This window comes from Cebus imitator, unplaced genomic scaffold (assembly GCF_001604975.1).
Source record: "Cebus imitator isolate Cc_AM_T3 unplaced genomic scaffold, Cebus_imitator-1.0 Scaffold620, whole genome shotgun sequence".
Classification (NCBI taxonomy): Eukaryota; Metazoa; Chordata; class Mammalia; order Primates; family Cebidae; genus Cebus; species Cebus imitator.
The window spans coordinates 844,355-867,577 of NW_016107935.1; the positions used below are offsets into that span (position 1 = coordinate 844,355).

General features: G+C 34.5%; 1 protein-coding gene across 1 annotated transcript in view; it reads right to left on the minus strand.

The window, feature by feature from the left end:
• Positions 1 to 14,686, minus strand: part of THSD7B (thrombospondin type 1 domain containing 7B) — a 569,933-nt gene extending 555,247 nt beyond the window's left edge. Inside the window, exons 1-2 of the mRNA XM_037734459.1 lie at positions 14,674 to 14,686; positions 8,971 to 9,811 (exon numbers count right to left, since the gene is read on the minus strand). Coding sequence (XP_037590387.1) covers positions 8,971 to 9,811; positions 14,674 to 14,686 — 854 coding nt within the window. The remainder of the gene's footprint in view (positions 1 to 8,970; positions 9,812 to 14,673) is intronic.
• Between the last annotated feature and the right edge of the window lie 8,537 nt (positions 14,687 to 23,223).

Genomic DNA, 23,223 nt, shown 5'->3' on the forward strand with positions numbered 1-23,223 from the left:
GCAACATGGCAAAACCCTGTCTCTACAATAACAAAAAAAAAAGCAAATTAGCCAGGCATGCTGGCACATGCCTGTAGACAGAGCTAATTGGGAGGTTGAGGCAGGAGAAAAGCTTGAATCTGGGAGACAGAGGCTGCAATAAGCTGAGATTGCACCACTGCACTCCATCCTGGGAGACAGAGACAGACTCAGTCTCAAAAAAAAATAAATAAATAAAAAGTAGAAACTCACCAACTTAAATTCTACATCCAATGAAATTATGCTTCAAAAATGAAGGAGAAATAAAGATTTTCTCATACAAAAATTGAGGAATAGATTGCCTTACAAAAAAATGTTTTAAAAAAATCTTCGGAGAGAAGGAAAATTATGTAGGTCAGAAACTCAGATCTACAAAAACTGACAATTGGAGAAGGAATTAAAGAAAATAAAATGTCACTTATTTTTCATATGCAAATTTATCTAACAAATCATAATCTGTTCAAATAGTAGCAAGAATATATTTGGTGATTACAGGTTATGAATATGTAAAATAAATTATAGCTATGATATAAGGGATGAAAGAGAGCAATTCAGAATACTCTGTTATAAGGTATTTAAGCTGCCTGTGAAGTAAGTATATATAGCGTTATTTGAAAGCGGGCTTTGGTTAGTTGGACATGTACATTGCAAATTGTAAGAAAAACACTAAAAATTTTTTAAGAAATGTATAACTGATATGCTAAGAGAGAAGAAAAATATCAAAAACATAACATGTTCCATTGAAATCAGAGAAGTTGGTGGAAGAGAAGGAATAAATAAATGAAATGAAAACTGAAAGCCTTTCCTCTAAGGTCTTGAAAACAACAAAGACACCCACTGCCACCACTGCTATTTAACATAGTACTGAAAGTCCTAGAGCAATCAGACAAGAGAGAAAAAATAAGGACAACTGAATTGGAAAGGAAGAAGTCAAATTATCCTTGTTTGCAGATAACATACTCTTATCTTTGGAAAAACCAAAAAAAAAAAACACACAAAAAAATATTAAAACTGATAAATTCAGTAAAGTTACAGGATACAAAATCAACATACAAAATCAGCAGCACTTTATATGACAACAGCTAACAATCTAAAAAAGAAATTAAAAAAATAAGTAATCCCATTTATGATTGCTACAAATAAAATAAAATACATAGGAATAAACTTAACCAAATAAGTGAAAGATCTCTACAGTGAAAACTATAAAGCACCAAAGCAGAAAATTGAAGCGGGCACAAAACATGGAAAGATAATCCTTGTTCATGGTTTAGAAGAATCAATATTGTTAAAATGTCTATATTTCCCAAAGTAATCTATAGATTTAGTGTAATCTCTATTAAAATACCAATGGAATTTCCACAAAAATAGCAAAAAAAATCTTAAAACTCATACGGAACCATAAAAGATCCAGAATAGGCAAAGCTATCCCAAAACAAAAACAAAAACAAACAAACAAAAAAACCAGAAGGAATCACATTACCTGACTTCAAATTATACTGCAAAACTATAGTAAACAAAACAGCACAGTACTGCCATAAAAACAGACACATACACCATTGGAACAGAATAGAGAATCCAGAAATAAACCTATAGATCTAGAATGAAATCATTTTTGACAAAGGTTTCAAGAACATACACCAAGAAAAGGACAGCCTCTTCAATAAATTCTGCTGGGAAAACTGGATATCCCTATGCAGAAGAATAAAACTAGACTCCTATCTCTCACCATATAAAAAATCAAATAAAAATGAATTAAAGGATTAAACCCAAGACCTCAAACTATGAAAGGACTGCAAGAAAACACTGAGGGAACTCTTTAAGACATTGAAATTGGAAAATATTTCTTGAGTCTTGAGTAATACCATACAAACACAGGCAACCAAAGAAAAATGGGCAAATATCACATCAAGTTAAAAAGCCTCTGTACAGCAAAGGAAACAATCAACAAACTGAAGAGAAAATCCACAGGATAAGAGAAAATGTTTGCAAACTTTCAGCCTGACAAGGGATTAATAATCAGATTACATAAGAAGCTCCTACAATTCAATAGGAAAAAAAAATCTAATAATCCAATTTAAAAATAGGCAAAGGTTTTAATAGATATTTATCAAAAGAATGCATAGAAATTATAAACAGGCATATGAAAAGGTGCTCAGCATCACTGATCATCAGAGAAATGCAAATCAGAGCTACAGTAAGATACCATCTTATCCCAGTTAAAATGACTTTTATACAAAAAACAGGCAATAACAAATGCTGGCAAAGATGTGGTGAAAAGGGAAACACTCTACACTGTTGGCTGGAACATAAATTAGTACAATCACTATGGAGAACAGTTTGGAGGCTCCTCAAAAACCTAAAAACAGAGCTACCATACAATCTAGTAACCCCACTGCTAGGTAATACACACAAAAGAAAGGAAATCAGTAGATAAAAGAGACAGCTGCACTCCCATATTTACTGCAGCATTATCCACAACAGTCAAGATTTGGAAGCAACCTAAGTGTCCATCAACAAATGAATAAAGAAAATGTGGTACATATCACAACAAAGTACTAGTCAGGTATGAAAAAACAATGAGATCCTGTTATTTGCAACAACATGGATGGAACTGGAAGTTGTTATATTAAGTTAAATCGCCAGGTACAGAAAGACAAGCTTTGCATGTTCTTACTTATTTGTGAGAACTAAAAATTAAAGCAACTGAACTCATGGAGCTAGAGAGTAAAGGCTGGTTCCCAGAGGCTAAGAAGAGCAGGGGTGATTGGGAGAAATTAAGATGATTAATTGGTACAAAATAATAGAAAGAATGAATACAACTTAGTATTTGTTAGCAAAATAGAGTATTGTAAAAACTAATTTAATTTTACATTTTAAAATAGCTAAAATTATATAATTTGATTGTTTGTAACACAAAAGATAAATGCTTGAGGTGATACTCTATTTACTCTGATACGATTATTATGCATCGCATGCTTGTATCAAAATATCTTATTTAACCCATAAATCTATATATACCTACTATGTACCTACAAAAACTAAAAATTAAATAAAAAATGAAATTAAAAAGGAGCAAAGAATAAAGACAATAAACGAAAAATAATGACCATAATAAATATTTATACAATGCTCACTTTAGGCATAAAGGTTCTAAATATACTAGTTAAATGACAGACTGTCAGAGCAGATAAAAAACAGCATCCCACTATATGTTATCTACAAGACAGATGGATACACTTATTGTCAGTAAGCATAGATATACTATGCTTAGCATTAATAAAAAGAAAGTTGGAGTAGGTATCATAATTCCAAACAATGGAGATTTTACAGCAAAGAAAATTGTCAGGGATTAAGGGGGGGCATTGCATAATAATAATAAAGAGATGAATTCTTCAATAAGACATAGCAATCATTAATATGTGTTATCTAACAACAGAGTGTCAAAATCTATGAAGCAAAGTCTGTTACAACTACATATAGACAAATTTTGTATTATTTTTGCAGACTTCAACACTCCTCTCTACTAATTGACAGATCCATCAGGAATAACATCAGTAAGAACATAGTTGAACTGAACAGCATCATCAATCAATTGGATATAATTGGCATTCATAGAATATTTTATCCAACTACAGCAGAGTACACATATTCTTCTTGAGCTCACATAAAATATTCAACATAGGCCATATTTCTGGGCTATAAAACACACCTTAACAAATCTAAAAGAATAGATAGCATACAACATGTGCTCCCAAGATATAATGGAATTAAACTAAAATTAATAACAAAATACAGAACCCCAAAATACGTGGAGATTAAACAAGACATTCTTAAATAACACATGGATCAAGAAAATCTCAAGAGAAATGCAAAAATATTTACATGAAAATAATGCAAGTTATCAAAATTTGTGGAACAAAGAGAAAGGGAAACTGGATGTATTTAATAGCAAAGAAGAGAGATCTCAAATAAGTAACCTAAGTTTTCACCTCAGGAAACTAGAAAAAGAAGAGCAATTAAATCTAAAGTAAACAAAAGAAAATAAATAATAAAATCAGAGTGAAAATCAATGAAATTGGAAAGAAATCAATAGAAAAAAATCAACAAACCAAAAGTTTGTTTTTTGAAAGCACTCTAGCCAGGTTAACTAAGAAAAAAAAAAAAAGAGAGGATAGAAATTAATACTGGAAACATAAGAAGGATAATCACTAATAATCCCATGGCTATTAAAAGGAAAAAAAAAAAGGTATTATGAACAACTCTATGTCCCTAAACTTGATAATCTAGATGAAATCAGCCAATTCCTTGAAAGGCAAAATCTAGCAATACATACAAAGAGAAATCAGTAATATAAATAAGCCTAAATCTGTTAAAGAAATTAAACCAGTACTTAGTAACTTTCCAAATTAGAAAGTACCAGGTCCAGAGGGTTGACTACCAAACAATCAAGGAAAATATTTCACCAATTATCAACAATTCTTTTCAGAAAATGAAAGCACAGAAAATACTTTCCAATTCATTTGATAAGGGCAGCATAACCCTAACACCACAACAAAGACATTACAAGTAAGAACAACAAAGACCAACATTTCTCATAAACATACATGCAAAACTTCTCAACAAAATACTAGCAGTCAAATCCAACACTATATAAAAGGAATTATACATCACAACTAAATGCGATTTACTTCACATATACAAGGCTGGTTCAACATTTAAAAATCAATTAATGTAATCCATAACATAAACAGGCTAATAAAAATCATATAATCATATCAATAGATGCAGAAAAAGTATTTAATGAAATCTAATGCTTATTTATAATGAAAATTCTCAGAAAACTAGGAATGAAGGGGGATTTCCTTGATTTGATCAAAAACATCTACAAAAAAACCTATAATTAACAAAACACTTAATAGTGAGAGCGTAAATTTCTTTCCCAGTACAAAATAAGAATGTCTTTTCTCATCACTCCTGTATAACACTGTACTGGAAGTCTTAGCTAATGAAGTAAGACAATAAAATAAAATAAAACAAAGTATATTAAGATTGGAAAGAAATACCAGCAATGCACAATTGGAATATGAAATTAAAAACACAATACCATGTATGTTAGTACCAAAAAAGGTAAATTAATACAAATCTGACACAATATGTATAAGATATATATTTTTTAAAACCCTGCAAGACTCTGACAAAATCAAAAAAAGATTTAAATAAATGGAGAGCTATCCCATGTATCTGAATAGGATGGCTCAATGTTATCAAGATATTAGTTCTTCCCAAATTGATCTTACATTACATGTAATCCCAATCAAAATCTTGGAAAGTTATCTTATAGATATCAAAAAGTAGTTCCAATGTTTATATGAAAAAGCAAAAGATCCAGAGCAGTCAACACATAGAGAAAAAAAAAAATAAGAAGACTGACACTTCTCTGCTTTAAGATTTACTATAAAACTACATTACTCATAACATTGTATTACTAACAAATAATAGATAGTAAAATAGAATAAAAATTGAAGGCATAGAAATGGACCCATACCAACACAGTCACCTGATCTTTGTCAAAAAAGCATAGGTAATTCAATGGAGAAAAGATACTCTTTACAATAAATGGTGCTGGAGCAACTGAACATATACTCTTTTTTAAAAGAATGCAGACATAGACCTTACATCTTTCACCAAAAAACCTCAAAACAAATCATAAACCTAAATATAATACATGAAACTATTCAATTCCTAGAAGAAAATATAAGAAAAAAATTTAGTTGACTTTGGGTTTAGCGATTTTTTTAAACACAACACCAAAATGAATGATCTTTGAAAAAATATTGAAAAGTGGGACTTCATTAAAATTATTTTCTCTGTGAACAACACCATCAAGAAAATGAAAACACAAATCACAGACTGTCAAAAAATATTTACAAGACACATTTGATAAAGGACTGGTATTTAAAATATGCAAATAACTCTTAAAATTCAACAATAAGAAAGCAACTCAATTAAAAAATACACAAAAGATTTGAATAGACACCTTATCAAAGAAGATATACAGATGGCAAACATGTGTGTGAAAAGATGCTCAGGATCACATGTCATTAAGGAACTGCAATTTAAAACAATGAGATACCATTACACACATATTCAATGGCAAAACTCCAAAACGCTGACAACAAATGCTGGTGATGTGACACAACAGGAACTTCCATTAATTGCTGGTAGTAATGCAAAGTGGCACAGCCATTCTGGAAGACAGTTGGGCAGCTTCTTATAAAACTAAACATACTCTTGCTATACCACACAGCGATTGCACGCCTTGATATTAACCCAAATAACTTGAAAACTTATGTTAAAAAAAATAATAAACACATAAACTTTTATAGCAGCTTTATTCAAAACTGCCAAAACTTGGTAGCAACCAAGATGTACTTCAACAGGTGAATGAACAAACAAACTATAGTACCACACAATGGAATATTATTCAGTGATAAAAAGAAATAAACTACCAAGTCACAAGCAGACCTAGAGGACACTTAAATGCATATTGCAAAGTGAACTAGGTCAACCAGAAAAAGCTACATATGTAATTCTAACTATATAACATTTTTTAAATAGGCAAAACTATGGAGACAGTCAGTAAAATGATCAGTAGTTGCGAGGGAGAGAGGGAGGGATCAGTAAATAGAGCACAAGGGATATTTAGGGCAGTAAAACTATTCTGTATAATATTGTAATGGTAGGTCCATGTCATTATTCATTTGTCAAACCTATAGAATGCACAATACAAAGGATGAATCCTAATGTAAACTATAGTCTTTATGTAACAGTAATGTATCAATATTGGCTCATCAATTGTAACAAATGTACCTGCTGCACACTGAATTGTGTTTCTCCAAAATTCAAATGTTGAAACTCTAACCTCTATTTGAATATGGGAAATTTCTAATGTAATAAGGTCATGAGAGTGGGGCCCTCATGAGTGCCCTTACAAAAAGAGACACAGAGTGCTCTCTTTTTCTCTCTTTCTTTCCTACCATATGAGGACACAGCAAGAAGATGGGCATCTTTAAGCCAAGAAGAGAACCTTCATCAAGAACTAAATCAAGACACACCTTGAATTTGGACTTTCCAACCTCCAGAACTGTGGAAATAAATTTCTCTTGTTTAAACCCCCAAACTATGGTATTTATATAACAGTTAGTCTTAGTCAGTTTGAGCTGCTGTAACAAAGTATCAGAGACTGGATGGCTTAAAAACAACAGCAATCTATTTCTTATAGTTCTAGAGGCTGGAAGTACGAGACCAGGGTACCAGCATGATCACATTCCGATGTTATCTCTCTTCTAGCTTGCAGTCGGCTGACTTCACATTGTATTCTTAAATGGCAGAAACAGAGTGACAGGAAGCTCTCATGGCACACTAATCCCATCTATGAGAACTGCATCTTCAAAACATAATTACCTCCCAAAGGCCCCATGCCTCCTAAAAACATTACACTCAGGGTTAAAATTTCAATACATAAATTGGGTGGGGAGGGGAAAACACAAACAATTTGAACTGTATTATACACTCACTGTTTGTGTATGTAACTATAAAATGTTTGTTTATGAAACTATCACACGAATGCCAGATGTTAATAATAGAAAAAAACTATATGTTGGAGACAGTAAGGGGGTACACAGGAACTCTCAGTACTTTCACTCAATGTTTCTGAAAACTTAAAAATTGATCTGAAAAATAAAGTCTATTAGAAAACAAAAAATTGCAAAAATGGGCAAACAAAATGAAAAGATTCCATGAAATGCTCACTTCAGCAATACAGTATGGAATAAAGAGAAAACAATGTACTTACTGAATCTCCCACACAGTCAAACAAATTGTATGTATCATTTGCTTAATCTGGGCTTCAAAGAAGTCAGCATTAAAAAGCTGCAAATCACTCTTTAACGGACTTGCCAATTTCAAATGGAACAAATCATAATGAGGCATCAAAGATAAAATATTCTCATTTATGAAGTCAAATAGAAAAAAAAATAATCATCATATTACTTTGTTGATAAACAACAGTGGTAGTCTTCTGGGCATCTCCTGGCCAGCTATGGATCCCAAGAAGGCAGCAACTGATGAGAATGATTAATTCTAGGTACAAGCATTATGCTGTTTGGCAATTTAAGTACTACTAAAAGGCATCTTAATTTGGAAGAAACTTAGTTATATACGAATGTTTCATTTAAGACTTTCTGGAGAAAAATTAAACAAATACTACTTTCAATATATTTCTGTGAGTTTATGTCATGCTTTAGACTATAATTTAAAAATAAAACAATTATAAATTTGAAACCTAAGCTATTGCTTTTAATAGTTTATTTCTTCAACAGTAGGCCATTCTAATTACTGCTTGTGCAAGTTAACATCTTTATCAAAGTAATTCCAAAGAAAGCACTCTTGGAACAACTTTTTGTTATTATTGCTAATATAAAAAACGTGCAACACAGATGTCAAAGAATATTGATAATAATGAAAAGAGAAGTAAACAAATAAAATAAATTTTTAAACCACAAATATTTTGAAAAACAAAATTATTTACATAATTTATATCCCAAATTTGGAAGTGAACTTGAATCTTTATCATTATGAAAAGTTGCTTAGTCTTCCATTACTGTAGTAATGGCAGACCTATTTTTATACTGTATAAACATGGAAATATATGACTTACCCTATATAATTGCACTACTAATCACACAAGAATGTTAGAACATTGGTTGGTATAAACTACACAATTTCCAAAACTTTCCACTGAAATTAAAAATGTCTTAAATGAAACTTCTCAAACCCAAATTATAAACTTGATTATCATTTTCCATTTGTAGAAGATCATTAAAAAGCGTTATAAAATTGTACTATGAAATATTTTAGGTGAATCAAATATAAACGTCAAAGGTCTCCTACCTTAACATGGCATTTTGTCCATCACTTCTTGTACACCAAACCTGCCGGGTTTGATAACCTATCTCTATTGCCCAAGGCTTGGAATGGTGATGTGCTTTGTAACTTTGATGTTTAAAAGTGACTTGCTCATTTGAATCAGAACTAAAATCCAGAACAGTTCTTCTGCTTGGATTAATTTCTTTAAGATGAGGCAGTCTGCATTTACTCCATGGTCCAACTTTAAGGCTAAATGTATATTCCTCTTCCCCAAGAGGACAGGAAATGGGAGCATCACAGGCTCTTGACTCAGTCAGATTCGGACACTGTAAACCACCAAAGAGAGGGGGAGCTATGACCGTGCGAGTTCTATGCTGTAATTTCTTCCCACATCCCTTGCTACAATTGGACCATGGTAAGAATTCAGACACCACACAATCCCGGGGGCAAGGAATGAGGCAAGCTTGTTCTGTAGGAGGCTGAGGGGCAAAGTGTTCACATATTTCATTTGCAACCATAGTTCTGTTCAACTTCTGAATGCAGTGCACCGTCCGGTGCTGTACTCCATGCTGAGCTGTCACACACTCTGCAGTCCGAGGCTTGACTTCGCCGTGGGCGTAAGGAACAAGCACACAGTGGTGCCAGTCAGAAACCTCCCACTGAAAGAGGTCACTGTGCCAGTCACAGACTCGGAAACAACTTCTTTCCTTTGGAGGCCTGTTGCTCTCACCACAGTTAGACAGGTGACTTGTCCACCCTTCAACATGAAAACACCACACTGCCCGACTCTGGACTCCTCCAGGACCACAGTCTCCTGTACACCTTCCCCAGGGACCTAAAGGCAGAAAAACAAGGATGTCAATTACTGAGAGATTACATTCAGCAATTCACAGGAAAGTAGAAGTCAATTAACACACTTCCCAACACAACTATTATGAAATTGTGAATTTTGGTGGAACGGAGACAATATAATTTAGTGGTTAAGAATGTGGACACTCTTGTTGAAATAAGAACTCCATCAGTAATGTAAACTTGGATAAATTACTTCAACTTTCTCAGCCTTAGAAAATTCCTTACCTATATAAGGTAGAAGATAATAAAAGCACTGACTTGTAGAGTTGTTCTGAAGATCACTGATATAATGTATCAAGTAGACAACACAAATTTAATAAATGATTGGTACCATTATAACTACTATGTTCCAAAGCCTGTCCAATACCTAACTCAATACTTTCTACTTAGGCGGTGTTTCATCTAAAAGAAAAGCCCTAGAGCCAGGATTTTAATAAAGTAGAATTTTTCATATTTCCAATCCTTCAGCTCATACTCTAAGAAGTTCAGAAGAGGGATATGTTTAAAAACATAAACTGCCGAAGTATCCTAAATATATTTTCATTTTCTAAATAATTGTCCTCAGCTTTGGTTAGTGCTTGCAGAGTGATTTGCATGAAAAGAAAAATGGGATGCAGGGGAAAAGTAAGGTCATAAGAGAAGAAGCAGCACTGAATTTCTATGGAAATTCTGCCCCTAGAATCCTTGAAGTGTACCCATCTTGATTTCTGCTGGGTACTGACTCCAGATAAAGTTTCCAGTATTAGTTTGTAGTATGTCAGATATTTTAATTAACTAATTCATTTTCATAGGAAAGAGTTCAAGAAATTGACAAACGAGGGTTTATCATGTCATGTGATATGATATTTATCATATTTTTTGCATCTGATCTACAGACATACCAGCAAAACTTATCCAGGAGGTTGATCGTACATCTTTTCAAAAGGACAGTAAGTAATCACATTGTGTGTCAACAACAATGAAAAAAGAGTTTCCTCTCTTTTATTTTATTTAAATATGTAATTTGAACCTGTTCGTGGGAGTGTAAATTAGTTCAACCACTGTGAAAGACAGTGTGGCGATTCCTCAAGGATCTAGAACCAGAAATACCATTTGACCCAGCAATCCCATTATTGGGTATATACCCAAAGGATGATAAATCATTTTACTATAGAGACACATGCACAAGTATGTTTATTGCAACACTGTTTACAATAGTGAAGACTTGGAACCAACCCAAATGCCCATCAATGATAGACTGGATAAAGAAAATGTGGCACATATACACCATGGACTACTATGCAGACAGAAAAAAAGAATGAGTTAATGTCCTTTGCAGGGATGTGGAAGAAGCTCAAAACCATCATCTTCAGCACACTAACACAGGAACAGAAAACCAAACACTGCATGCTCTCACCCATAAGTGGGATTTGAACAATGAGAACACATGGACACAGGGAAGGGAACATCATACACTGGGGCTTGTCGGTAGGGTTGGGGGCAAGGGGAGGGAGAGCATTAGGACAAATACCTAATGCATGAGGGGCTTAAAACCCACATGATGGGCTGACAGGTGCAGCAAACCACTATGACACATGTATACCTATGTAACAAACCTGCACGTTCAGCACATGTATCCAGGAAATTAAAGTAAAATTTAAAAGGAAAGTTTTATCAGCTTAACTAGGTAACCTTTGTCCCTATATCAGGACTGTGATGATCCTAAGGCACTTCAGACCCTGAGAGGCATATAAATTTACACAAGTTCTCTTTCTTTCCCCAAATCTAACCAGTTGCCCCAAATGATGTTTACTTACTCCATGAAAAATATTTTCATTTGTATCCACTTCATTTGTAGAAACAGTAGACATGTACATAGTCACACGCATTTAGAAAGAAACATATACATCCCCAGAGAAGCAGGTTATCTGCAAAGCAGGTTATTGCATTTGGGGCCACATGCTACAATGAGGATCTGCCACTTTAGTAGGACAAAAGGATTGGGTTCAAATGCACCTGATCATCTCAGTTCTCCCTCACATCCCTGTTCTAGCCATATACAAGTGGCATTGTTGGCAACAGTGTGTCAGGTTACAGTGTCAATGACTTCTGCCACTTTGTGAGAGAGATTAAAATAGAAAACATACTAGAGACTTCTCTTGCTGAAACAGGACAGGTCTCACTGGAGCAGGTCTGCTTTCATTACCAAAATGCCCTTGAGTTTGCCCACTACCCTCCTCTAGCCTGTTGTCCCAGCACAGACTGCTCGCAGTATAGAGAATGAACATTGCAAACAACGATCTTAGCACCGGCTGATTTAATCAGCTACCCATAATTCTGGTGATGTGTTCTTAGCTTACTCACAATTTTGTACTTCGCAAATTGAGATATTTCTTGTTACTTGAACACTACTGGGAGGCTCTCTCTGTCCTGATGTTCAAGAGAAGTTTCAGTTTAAGTATTCTATTCATTGTCCATTATTTCAGACTATTCATACCAATTTTTATTATTGCCCCCAAATTCCCACAGTTATTCAATAAAAGAATATTTCAAAATATATATAATCATGGCAATCTTTTAAAATCAAAAATTAGCCTTGAACGATATAAAACAGTTACTGGATAAAGTTAAAGGAATTGTTTTATTTTTAGGTAGAGCACTGTGAATTTTTGTAAGTAATGGCTGTTAGTTTATCTCTATTTGTTTAGATATTAAGCACACACACTTTTCTACTCAGGATTTTTTTGTGTGTGGATTAATGAAAGTAAGATCAGAAAAGTTGAGTTATTTCTGATCAATCTTTAAAAGTTAATAGTACATTTAATTCATTTAGGTTATCTTGCCAAGTGACTCTTGTTTTTACTTTTAAAGCATTTGACTATGGTATTATCTTTATTGTTATTATTATTATTATTAAGTTCTCCACTTTCAAAATAAGCTAACTCTTTTTTGGTTATTTGAAATCATTATTATTTTAAACTTTAGAAATTATTATTCTTCCCTTAGATTTCACCTCCTCCTTCTTTACAGAATTTTACCAAATAATTACTTCGCCTTTGGCTAAGATCAAATGCAGAATTTTATCAAAAACAACATTTTTTTCTACATTATTGGAGAACAAAATATAACTATTGAGTAATTAAAATTGCTATCACTGAAGATGTTTCTTAGCTTAGCCATGATCTACTATTTGGACATGAGTTAATCTAATATTAACCCATATCCAAAATTCATATATGTTAATATTCCTTTGGATATGAGTAGAACAGGTAATTAAGGCGGCGTGTAAACAATTATTTTCCTCTCCTTGGCCTAGAAATTTAGGATAGTGGCTCTTGTGAGGTAAGACACATGCATGTTAATAAACATTGGTCAGGACATTTAGTAAGGCAAAGTCAAGCTAGAATAGTTCCTCCTTATGTTAAAGCAAACTAAGAGGACAACCCAAAAAACATGTAAATAATAAGCAAATGCAAACTGAATTGTGTTCACATGGAATAAATGAAAAACAAAGTACAAACAAGATGTATGAGATGAAGACAAGATCTTTCAGCAATTGACCTATAGCCATTTGCATTTTTCAGGCATGGAGAGAAAAATGTGCTCCATGATTTATTCAGTTGTATTTGCCTATGAACTTTCAATATATACATGAGTGAAAATCACAGAGCCCTGAGGGGTTTTGCCATTTCAAAAAAAAAAATGCATATTGAAGTAAAATGTAACTGGCAGTTTGCAAAATCTTACATGTCTTGTCCAAGTTCAGAAATAGAAGAAATAATTAAAAATGTAAGCAGTTGCATACAGAAGGAAGAATATTTTCTTTAAATTTACCACATAACAAAAAACCTATTTGTATTACAAAATATGTATGTATTATATATTAACAGTATTCACCAATAAGCTAAAGAAATTCATAAGAAACCATGCTTGAATACCAAGAATTTTATATGCCTAGTGAACCAAAACAAACACCAAATAATAAAAAACAAAATTTAGAACAATTTAAGTATTAAAAGTTTGACTACTGATGTAGCGTATCTCTAAACTATTAATAAAACTCATGCTGGTTGTTTTCTCAGAGAACACTTCAATGATGTAATGGGGACAGTAGTTCTGTATCTGTTTATCTGGAAAATCATTATGTAAAGAGTCACATATCTGCAACTTACTATCCTTTTTATGAGAGGAATATAGTTGCTGTTGAATAATCTAAGTGTTTTAAGCCACATCACACATTAACACCTTAAAATTTTGGCTTAGAAGTAAATTTTTTGGACTTGCAAGGGTAGCATTGATGAACTCTCAGTTCACTTTCAAATTTAAGGCTCTGTGATTTCTCTTTTGTTCTGCCTGCGTTTTTGCAGGAAATGCAAAATGTGAATGCTGTAATGTAATATTCCTCTAGAAGTGGAAAAGTGCTGGCAAATTTTATCCTCTTAATCAAGTTACCTTTAACTGGATTAGTTTAGAGGCATGCATCACCCAATCTAAATCATCACATTTAATAAAGCATGCTGGATGCCTGAATTTTAGATGTGGTGTTCACTGAAATGCCTGCAACAAAAGAAAAAGGAGGCTCTAGAGGACAGAGAAAATAAACACACTCTCCACAGCTCTTGCACAGTACTGGCCACTATATGAAGTGGCAACCCTGGTTTAAACTATGCATGCAAGAGGAAGAGATGTTTGCTTTATTTTTCATTTTTCCCTGTCACAGCTTTTATTATCCTGACATTGTTTTATTTTTAACTTGGGCAAGGTGGGTGGGGAGATGATGCAAATAATGATGCGAAGTTTTAGCAACTTAAGCAAACTATTTGTGAATAATTACTAAACCAAAGCACTCATAAACCTCAGAACTACAAAATCGGATTTAAAACAATATTGACTTACCTATAAGATGCATCACTTCCAACAGGTTAATGTAGTGACTTGTACTTCTCAAAAAGCTACTGTATCAACTATGGAATAATTAAAATAATACTTCTCATATATAGCAGACATTATCTAAGAAAGTTCACTTTCTTTTCTTTTTTCTCCTTTTTAAAAAAAATTATTATACTTTAAGTTCTGGGGTACATGTGCAGAACAGGCAGGTTTGTTACATAGGTATACACGTGGCATGGTGGTTTGCTGCATCCATCACCCCATTACCTACATTAGGTATTTCTCCTAATGCTATCCCTCCTCTAGTTCCCCGACATGGACATAGTGAGGACAACATCACACAATGGGGCTTGCTGGGCGGTAGGTGGCTAGGGGAGGGATAGCAGGGGATGGGGGGATAGAAAGTTCACTTTCTAAAATACATCTAAGAATCCAAGCAATGAGAAAAAGTGGCATTCATTAATTATAACAACAATTATTCATTCTCTACTACTTGACAAGTAGTGTATTAGATTCTGGGAATACAAAAATAAATAAGGCATTAAATATCTGTTAATTCTGTGTACTAGATGCAATGCCAATTTACTCATGAAGAGGATGCTTGGTCCCTCCTTTAGGCCTACTTAACACTTACTTTATACACAGTATTAACAATCTTAATGCTTTGGTTTCCCACAGCTCACTAGATCTACAGCTCTACAGCAGCAAACCAGAAGTTGAGAGTGAGCCCTAGAGGCAGGCTCACTGATGGAAAGAGGAAGAGATGAGCATTTCCAAGTCTATATTTCTAAATCAATCATGATCATCAATAACGTACACTAGCAGAGGATGCACAAAGCCACTCAATACTTTCTAAACTAGCAAAGAAAGCCTGCTCGTCAGATATATCCACTACTGAGATATATATCAGATAATACTAAAAAAAATAAATAAAATATAAAAATATACAAGAAATTAAATGAGAGGGAACTTAGTCTCTGTTGCATTTCATTAAAAAATTCTATTGCACTTTTTGCAACAACAACAAAAATTTCAGTTATACCAAAATCATTAAAAAAAAAAAATTAAAAGCATTCATGGCACATTCATGGCCTGAATAGTATGTATGCTAAAAGTATTCTCATAAATCTCAGAAAAATTCAACAGCAAAAATTGAAAGCTAACATATACAACTTCATTTTCACATGCTTAAATATTTACTTGCAAAGGCAATTCATGATTCCATAGCAGACTACTGCAGAGTATTTGGATGGAATATTTATACCTCAAGTAAGCATAAGCTTTGTTGCTATTGTTCCCAGCTCTTTCTGTATGACTGTGTTTTGGTTGGCACTAATAGCATATTATAAATCCATTTCATCTTTGTGGACATATGCCTCTGACTGAAAAGCAAAATACTTCTGTTTCTTACTTGTGATTACAAATTACTAGTCACCAGTGGCTACAATATCCATTAGAAGTAGCTCGACAATGAAGCAGATTAGATATGTATTTGAACCGCTCATCAGCTAATGCAAACATCATGGAGACAGAAAACCACTTTTTAAAAATTGTTCATCAATATTTCTGGTTTGTATGCTATTTTCTAAAAACTCTAAAGCCTTAAAAAGACTCTCAAATCTCACGTATTTCACAGCAATCTGACAGAAGTAGGTCTTTTAGGATCACTAAAACCTATACCCTGCTAACCTGCCAGAATGTAGGAGTGGCAAGGGAATCTTACAGCCCGCATTTCTTGCAGGAAAAAGTAAAGCCTAGATGAATTCAGTGACTTGCCCAAGGTCACACAATCCTTTGGAGCAAAAATGGGGCTGACAATTTTATTTACACACACCCAATCCAGTGATTTTTAACTCTATATCACACTGGTTTCTATTAGCACATTTCTAAGGCTGCAAGGAAAGAATAAGGGCTCCATAAATGTTGCAGTCTAAGGTGTGGGTGAGGGAAGAGAAAATAAACAGAATAAACAAGTGGAAATTACACTATAAGCTTGTATAACACAAACAACAAATGCTTATTAATACTGAGATTTTTCTGCCTCCTGGACTGTTACCTGGAGCAGATAGCTGCTCCCAGGGTCCCTTTACTATTCTTTATGTGAAATGAGACCCTTCCTGCCTTTGTTTGCTCAAGAACATTGGCCAAGATACTTCTCAAGTACATCCAGCAAGATTCAGGGATTTAGCACAGGAATGAACCCTCAGGCACCAATCAGAAATGATGTTTCCCTAGAATAACAATTACAATAATAGTCATAGACATGTTTTTTTATTTTTTGGACACCAACTATCATCTTCCCAATACCATAAGTACCTCATTAAAATTGTTCTGCTTTGCAATATGAGGACATCAATGCATGAGATCAAAGAACCCATGCAAGGTAAACAGCTCAGGATTCCTCTCCAGTTCTATCTTATTCTAAACTTTTTCCACAACAATTGCTATTTAATTATTTTTAGCAATGATATCCCTTGAGCAAATGGAGGCTTGCAAAGCCCACTGGGTAAAACATATTTAGAAGGGAGTCTGTTTTGAGTGCAGCTGCTGTGAGGTGCCGAGGGCCCTGCCACTCTTCTCCTGCCGAAAGGCCCTGCCCTGTCTCTGTCCAGCTCAATGGCCTGGTTCGAGTCATGGCCTCAAAACTCTTAGGGCTCTGCTACCTGTCAAAAAATATTTAGGAGTTGTTTTCAGCCCATAAATATGGCTTCACTCAACTTTAACTTTACTTACAATACACGCTTCAGCTAAGCCCTTTGGATTCCCTGGAGAGGTGGAGGGAAATCATTTACTTGGCTGTTTTGCATCAGTTAAGTGGAAAAGGCAAAGTAAACCAGAAACAGAGACCAGCTGAATCCCACAATGTTCTCCTGAAGGACTTTCTCCTTTAGCTTACAGACAGCTTAGGCATTGACTTCATTCAAGAGGACCAGAGATCTGTTCGCTTTATACTACACAGAAAGCAAACTAGAAGATGTGCTCGGGAGGCTGAAAATTTTAAGCTGCATCCCTGATCAAAAAAAAATGAGAATAAAGTTCTGTTTACCCAGTGAATGATCAATACACGTTGGCCTTGACAAAGGAGGCCTTCTTTTATGTTGTCTACAAGAGGTCAAGGCAAGGCAGCAATGTTGGGACTATGCACACACGCTTTAAAAATACATAAAACAAAAAGGCAGAGAGCATGCAAACATTTTATCTACCATTAAGCAACTTAAGAATTCATTTTGCCTGGCATAAAAATTGCACAAAAGCATACCCAAGATAATATTTTCCCTGCCTTCGAGAAACACCACTGTAACAGATACATGGAGTATATCTGTACCTGAACCCATATCTCTTTCTAGCAGCAGGTCTACTTACGATAAACAAGTGAGAGCAAACAGAGTACTGGCTACATTTTGGTGGACAGAACATTTAGTGCATCTCAGTTTTTTTTCAAAGGAATAATTATTTATTTTGAAACAGCAATCTTAAGACTATGTGAGACTCGACTCTTGTTGTCTGTAAAATAATTTTCAAGTTAGCCTATTTTTTAAAAAATCTGAGAAACAGCAGTAACATTGTAACTGAGTAGTTTAGCTTCATTTTGAAGCTAATATAATGCATTTTGCATTATAAAACTTTTTGTCTTTTCTCCTTTCTTCTGATAGTACATTGCTTTCCTACAAAGCATTCACTCTTGCAATTACAAATCTAATTGTAGAACTGACTGTTTAATACTTGTCTCTCTCGCTTGACTCTAAACTCTATGAAGGTAGAAACATTCTCGTATCATTCACTACTCTGTTCCCTGTACTACTCAGCACTTGGCATACAGTTAGGGTCTACTTCATATTGCACATTATTGAAGCTAGAATAAATAGCATCATAGGAAGCAGAATCATGTCCAAGTGTAGTTAGGTGTAATGTCAACACTAGAAACTCACAACATCAATGTGTTGATGATTTTTCCAAAATGGAAAAAAAGTTAAAGAGAAAAAGTCTTTTCCCTGTGTTTCCTTAGTTTATGATTATAGGTAGAAACCTATATACTACTGGGCACCTAATAATAATGCTCAATACAATTTTTAAATACTGTTTTTTTCACAAGTCCTTTTGCAATGCCTGTTATTCTTCATTGCTTCTCTATAGAGCCATTCTTACCAGTCTCCATAAAGCCCATGGAATTCAGCAATGGGGTGCCCAGTCCTCTCAAGACCAGCATGATAATGTACTAAAGCACCCCAAACTACAGAAAAACCTTTGATCTTAAGTATAGCTCTAATGAGAATGATCCAGAAATCTCACTCGACAAGTAAAATGCTATTATCTTTTTGCTCAAACAATGCAAATAAATGAGAATTGCATAGCAGATTCTATTTTACCAGCTTACTACATAGTACCCCTTATCTATGTCTTCACTTTTTGTGGTTTTAGTTAGCTATGTTAAACTGCAGTGCTCAAATGTTAAATGGAAAATTCCAGAGATAAACAATTCATAAAGTTTGAATAACATGACAAGGTCTCACTTTGTCCTGCTTCTGTTTCTGCCTGGAGATGTGAATCCAACTTTTGTCAGGTATATCCACGCTACAGATGCTGCCTGCTCACTAGTCACTTAGTAGCCATCTGGGTTACAAGACTGAATGTTGTGGCATGGCAGTGCTTGTGTGCAAGTAATCCTTATTTTACTCATAATGGCCTCAAAGTGCAAGAGTAGTGATGCTGGCAATTCAGATACGCCAAAGAGTAGTTATAAAGTATTAGTTTTAAGTGAAAAGGTGAAAGTTCTAGACTTAATAAGGAGAGGAAAAAAAAGTCATATGCTGAGGTTATTAAGATCTACCATAAAAACAAATCTCCTACCTGTGAAATTATGAAGAAGAAAAAAAATTCATCCTAGTTTTGCTGTCACACCTCAAACTGCAAAAGTTACAGCGACAGTGCATGGTAAGTACTGAGGTGGAAAAGGTGTTAAATTTTTATGTGCAAGACAGGAAGAGAAACAATTTGCAACTGATAACAATGTATTGCACCAGAAAGTATTAAGGCCATAAGGAAGACTTCAACAAGGGATTCCCTGAAACAAGTGACTCCAAGCCACTTGCTGTAAGTACAGGATAGTGATGTGGAGTCAGGAATTCAGAAGGTCAATGGTAGCCTAATGCTATGTCATAGTGCCTATGTCATTCCCTTCCCTTCATATAATCACACAGTCATTTTATCCTTGTTGTTTTTTTTAATTTTATTTTAGGTTTTGGGGTACATGTGAAGAACATGCAAGATTGTTGCATAGGTACACACATGGCAGTGTGATTTGCTGCCTTCATCCTTGTTAATTTTAGGATTCACATCATTACAAGAAGAAAGATGAATACAGTATAATGAGATATTTTGAGAGACAGAAAAAGACAGAGACCTCTTTCACATAGATTTTATCATAGTATTATTACTATAATTGATCTGTTTTATTATGGTTGTTATTAATCTTATCGTGCCCTAATTTAGAAATTAAACTTTATCATAGGTATGTATATAGGAAAAAACATAATATGTACAGGGTTCTGTACTAGTCATGGTTTCAAGTGTCTACTGGAGGTCGTGGAACATAGCCCCCTGGAACCAAGGGTGGACTTCTGTACAAGAAAACCTAAAAAGTGGTGTGAGATGAAATTATCATGGTGGTCAAAGGTTCGTTATAGTAACAGCAGAATCAATACCCCCAGTATTGTCCTGGACATTTTATAGCAAACATGTCATACAGAACTCAAAGCAGACTTACAAAGTAGACTAATCCTAAAAAGAATTCCTTGATGCTTTAAGTTCCCTGGATATTTTCAGGAAAATTGGCAGAATAAATGAAAAAGGAATGAATGTAATCTTTTTAGAGATTGTTGTCATGATTACATTCTCAGACACCCAGAAAAATATCTAAGAAGGGGTGAGCTGGGAGCAGGTGTGGTTCCGGCTATTAATGTGGACCACTCCTCTGCCTGAAGAGGAGGCACCAGAAGCTGAGAGAAACCCCAGAAGCAGTGAGAAAGCTAGCAGGATGCATGTTCCCCACTAAAACCTGGAAGATTCTGCAGAAAATGTCTTTATGCTCACACCCTAGAGGAGCTTGGAGATCAGTGTTCTAAAGGGTACAGTCTGGGTTAGAGAAAGGGAAAGATTTAGGAAAAGATGGTGGAAGACATTTTTGAAATATCAACCTATACAATTGTTTCCTTCCATCTAATATTTCTCTTTTCCCCCCTTTCTTCTTTTAAACAGATCATCAGTGGCCAATGATCACATTCTCAAAAAAGAGATGTAATAGAGCAAAAAGTGAACACGGTCCAACAAGCCTCTGGGGTTTGTGTGCCAGCTGCCTAGGCCATTAGGTAGGTTATCCTGGGTATTTCTGAAGTAAGAAGCTTCTTCCTCTGCCACACACCTCCTACCTCAAAAAATACATATAATTAAAATAAAAGCTTCCTCTCTGCTCTTCTCCTCAGAGCAAAACTGATAAGAATAGAGAGGTTGTGTCAATGAGAGACCCTTTACCTTGCTTCCCCAGAGAATGAATGGCTGCTTAGGGTGAACAGGTAGAGCAGGCCGAGGTCACTGAGAAACACTGGGACTCAAGTTGATACAGTGAAAAAGTACCATAAAAAAAACAAGCATGGTGCAGAAGTTCTAGAGAGACAGTCTCCAGCCAGCCTATCAGAAAGAAGGGCCCCCTAAACAGTGACCAGTTTCAACTGACTGACAGCTAAAGAATGGTGAACTTCCCAGAGAAAATAATTAGGGTCCCTGGTGGCAGAAAGGGCTCAAAGTAAATAATCAAAGTAAGTTAAAGAAAATTATATTTCTTGCACACCTAATTTGTTTGGCTGAGAGGGATACCCACTATAATAATCACCACCACATACAATAATTAAAGAAAATCAGAGATGTACTGCAATAATAAATACATCCCCCACCAGCCCAGGAGCTGCCAGCCCCATGGGATATGCAAACCTTTGCTCAATAGTGCACTGAGAAAAATCTATCTTCATTACCCTTTCCGAGCTGGGCAAGCACACAGCAATGGCCTGCAGCCTATGTTAACTCTTTTTAGCACCTGCATGATTGGAATTTCCCAGGGTGCTTTGTGAGAATTCAGCTTACAAAGAAAGTGAATTGAAGAAATGTTGTTTGAGTTATGGAAGGACTTTACAATTACATGATGAAAATAATAATTACAAGGGAGCATTAATCACTTGTTAGGCTTAACATTAGCTCAGGCTATTGTAAAGAAAATGCTGAATTTTAAAAGTTACTGGGGACAAGGGAGTACTCTGCTGTGCCCTGCCTTTCCTGGATTAATCATCTCATCTGACTCCAACTGAAGATAACACATTATTACTTAGGATTTTCCAAAATGCTTTAAGTGTAAACACTGTAGCCACTGAGTTTAGTAAGAAAGGAGGATCCCTGTTATTAAATAAATTTTGGAATTATGCAGGGTTAAACAAAATTCAGTTTTCATTTTTAAAGGACTCCTCTGGGCTTTTAATACATAATGTAAATCCTCAAGAATTTATCCCTAGTGTTCAAAGGGTCACACATTTCTTTCCCTGAGTACGTGTTTCCTGGAAGAAAAGACAGAGATAAATATTTTGCATGCATGATACTTTGTTAGTGTTAGGTTAGATGAGGGAGTTGATCTTTTCTTTAACCTCAATGATTATAGATAACATGGAAACATTTTTACAATTTCAATATTAGGATTCATATCTCATAAGTTCAGGTTAAAATCCAATTTCCAATCCAAAGCCTAGCACTTACATCCTCTACAGGATGTGAACACATAAAACTACAGAACAATGAACACATTAGTAAAAATATCAGATGTGCCACATGTTCACAAGGAATAAGTGTGGAGGTAAAATGCAGGGCAGAGATCAGCATGTTTCAGAGGTGTTAACAGAGCAATTGTCAAAGCCCTGAGACATGAGATCAGATTGCAAAGAAGTCTGACAAGGCTTAATGTTGTAAAAGCATAAACTAATTCAGAACAATCACCAAACATGTGGCTCATTTACAGACCAATGAAAACGCCCTTCCTACAGGACATGCTCTCTAAGTTCAGGTTTCCTACATTTTTTCAAACACATCTTGTGCTGTGCTGGGGTTTTACTTCAGGATATGACAAGATGTACCTTATTGGCCACACATTAGCAAATTATAACAATATAATCATCACTTCCAATTTTAGAACACAGCATTATTGACTCTGTGTGCTATGCCAAGAACGTTACATGAATCCAGCATTATATTAATATAACAATACATAAGAAACAGAATTGTCTTACATATAATATAATCACAACATTCTATTATTTGTTATATTAAATACATATTATATAACAATATTCTATAATATTGATATATTACATATATTTAAGTCAATTCTGTTTTTTATATAGGATACAGTTTTTATGTTCTATCTGTGTTATGTATTTTATATATAAATGTATGTGTGATATGACATTCTATTGTAAACTATATTAGATATAACATAAATGCATGCATATATCTGTGTGTGCA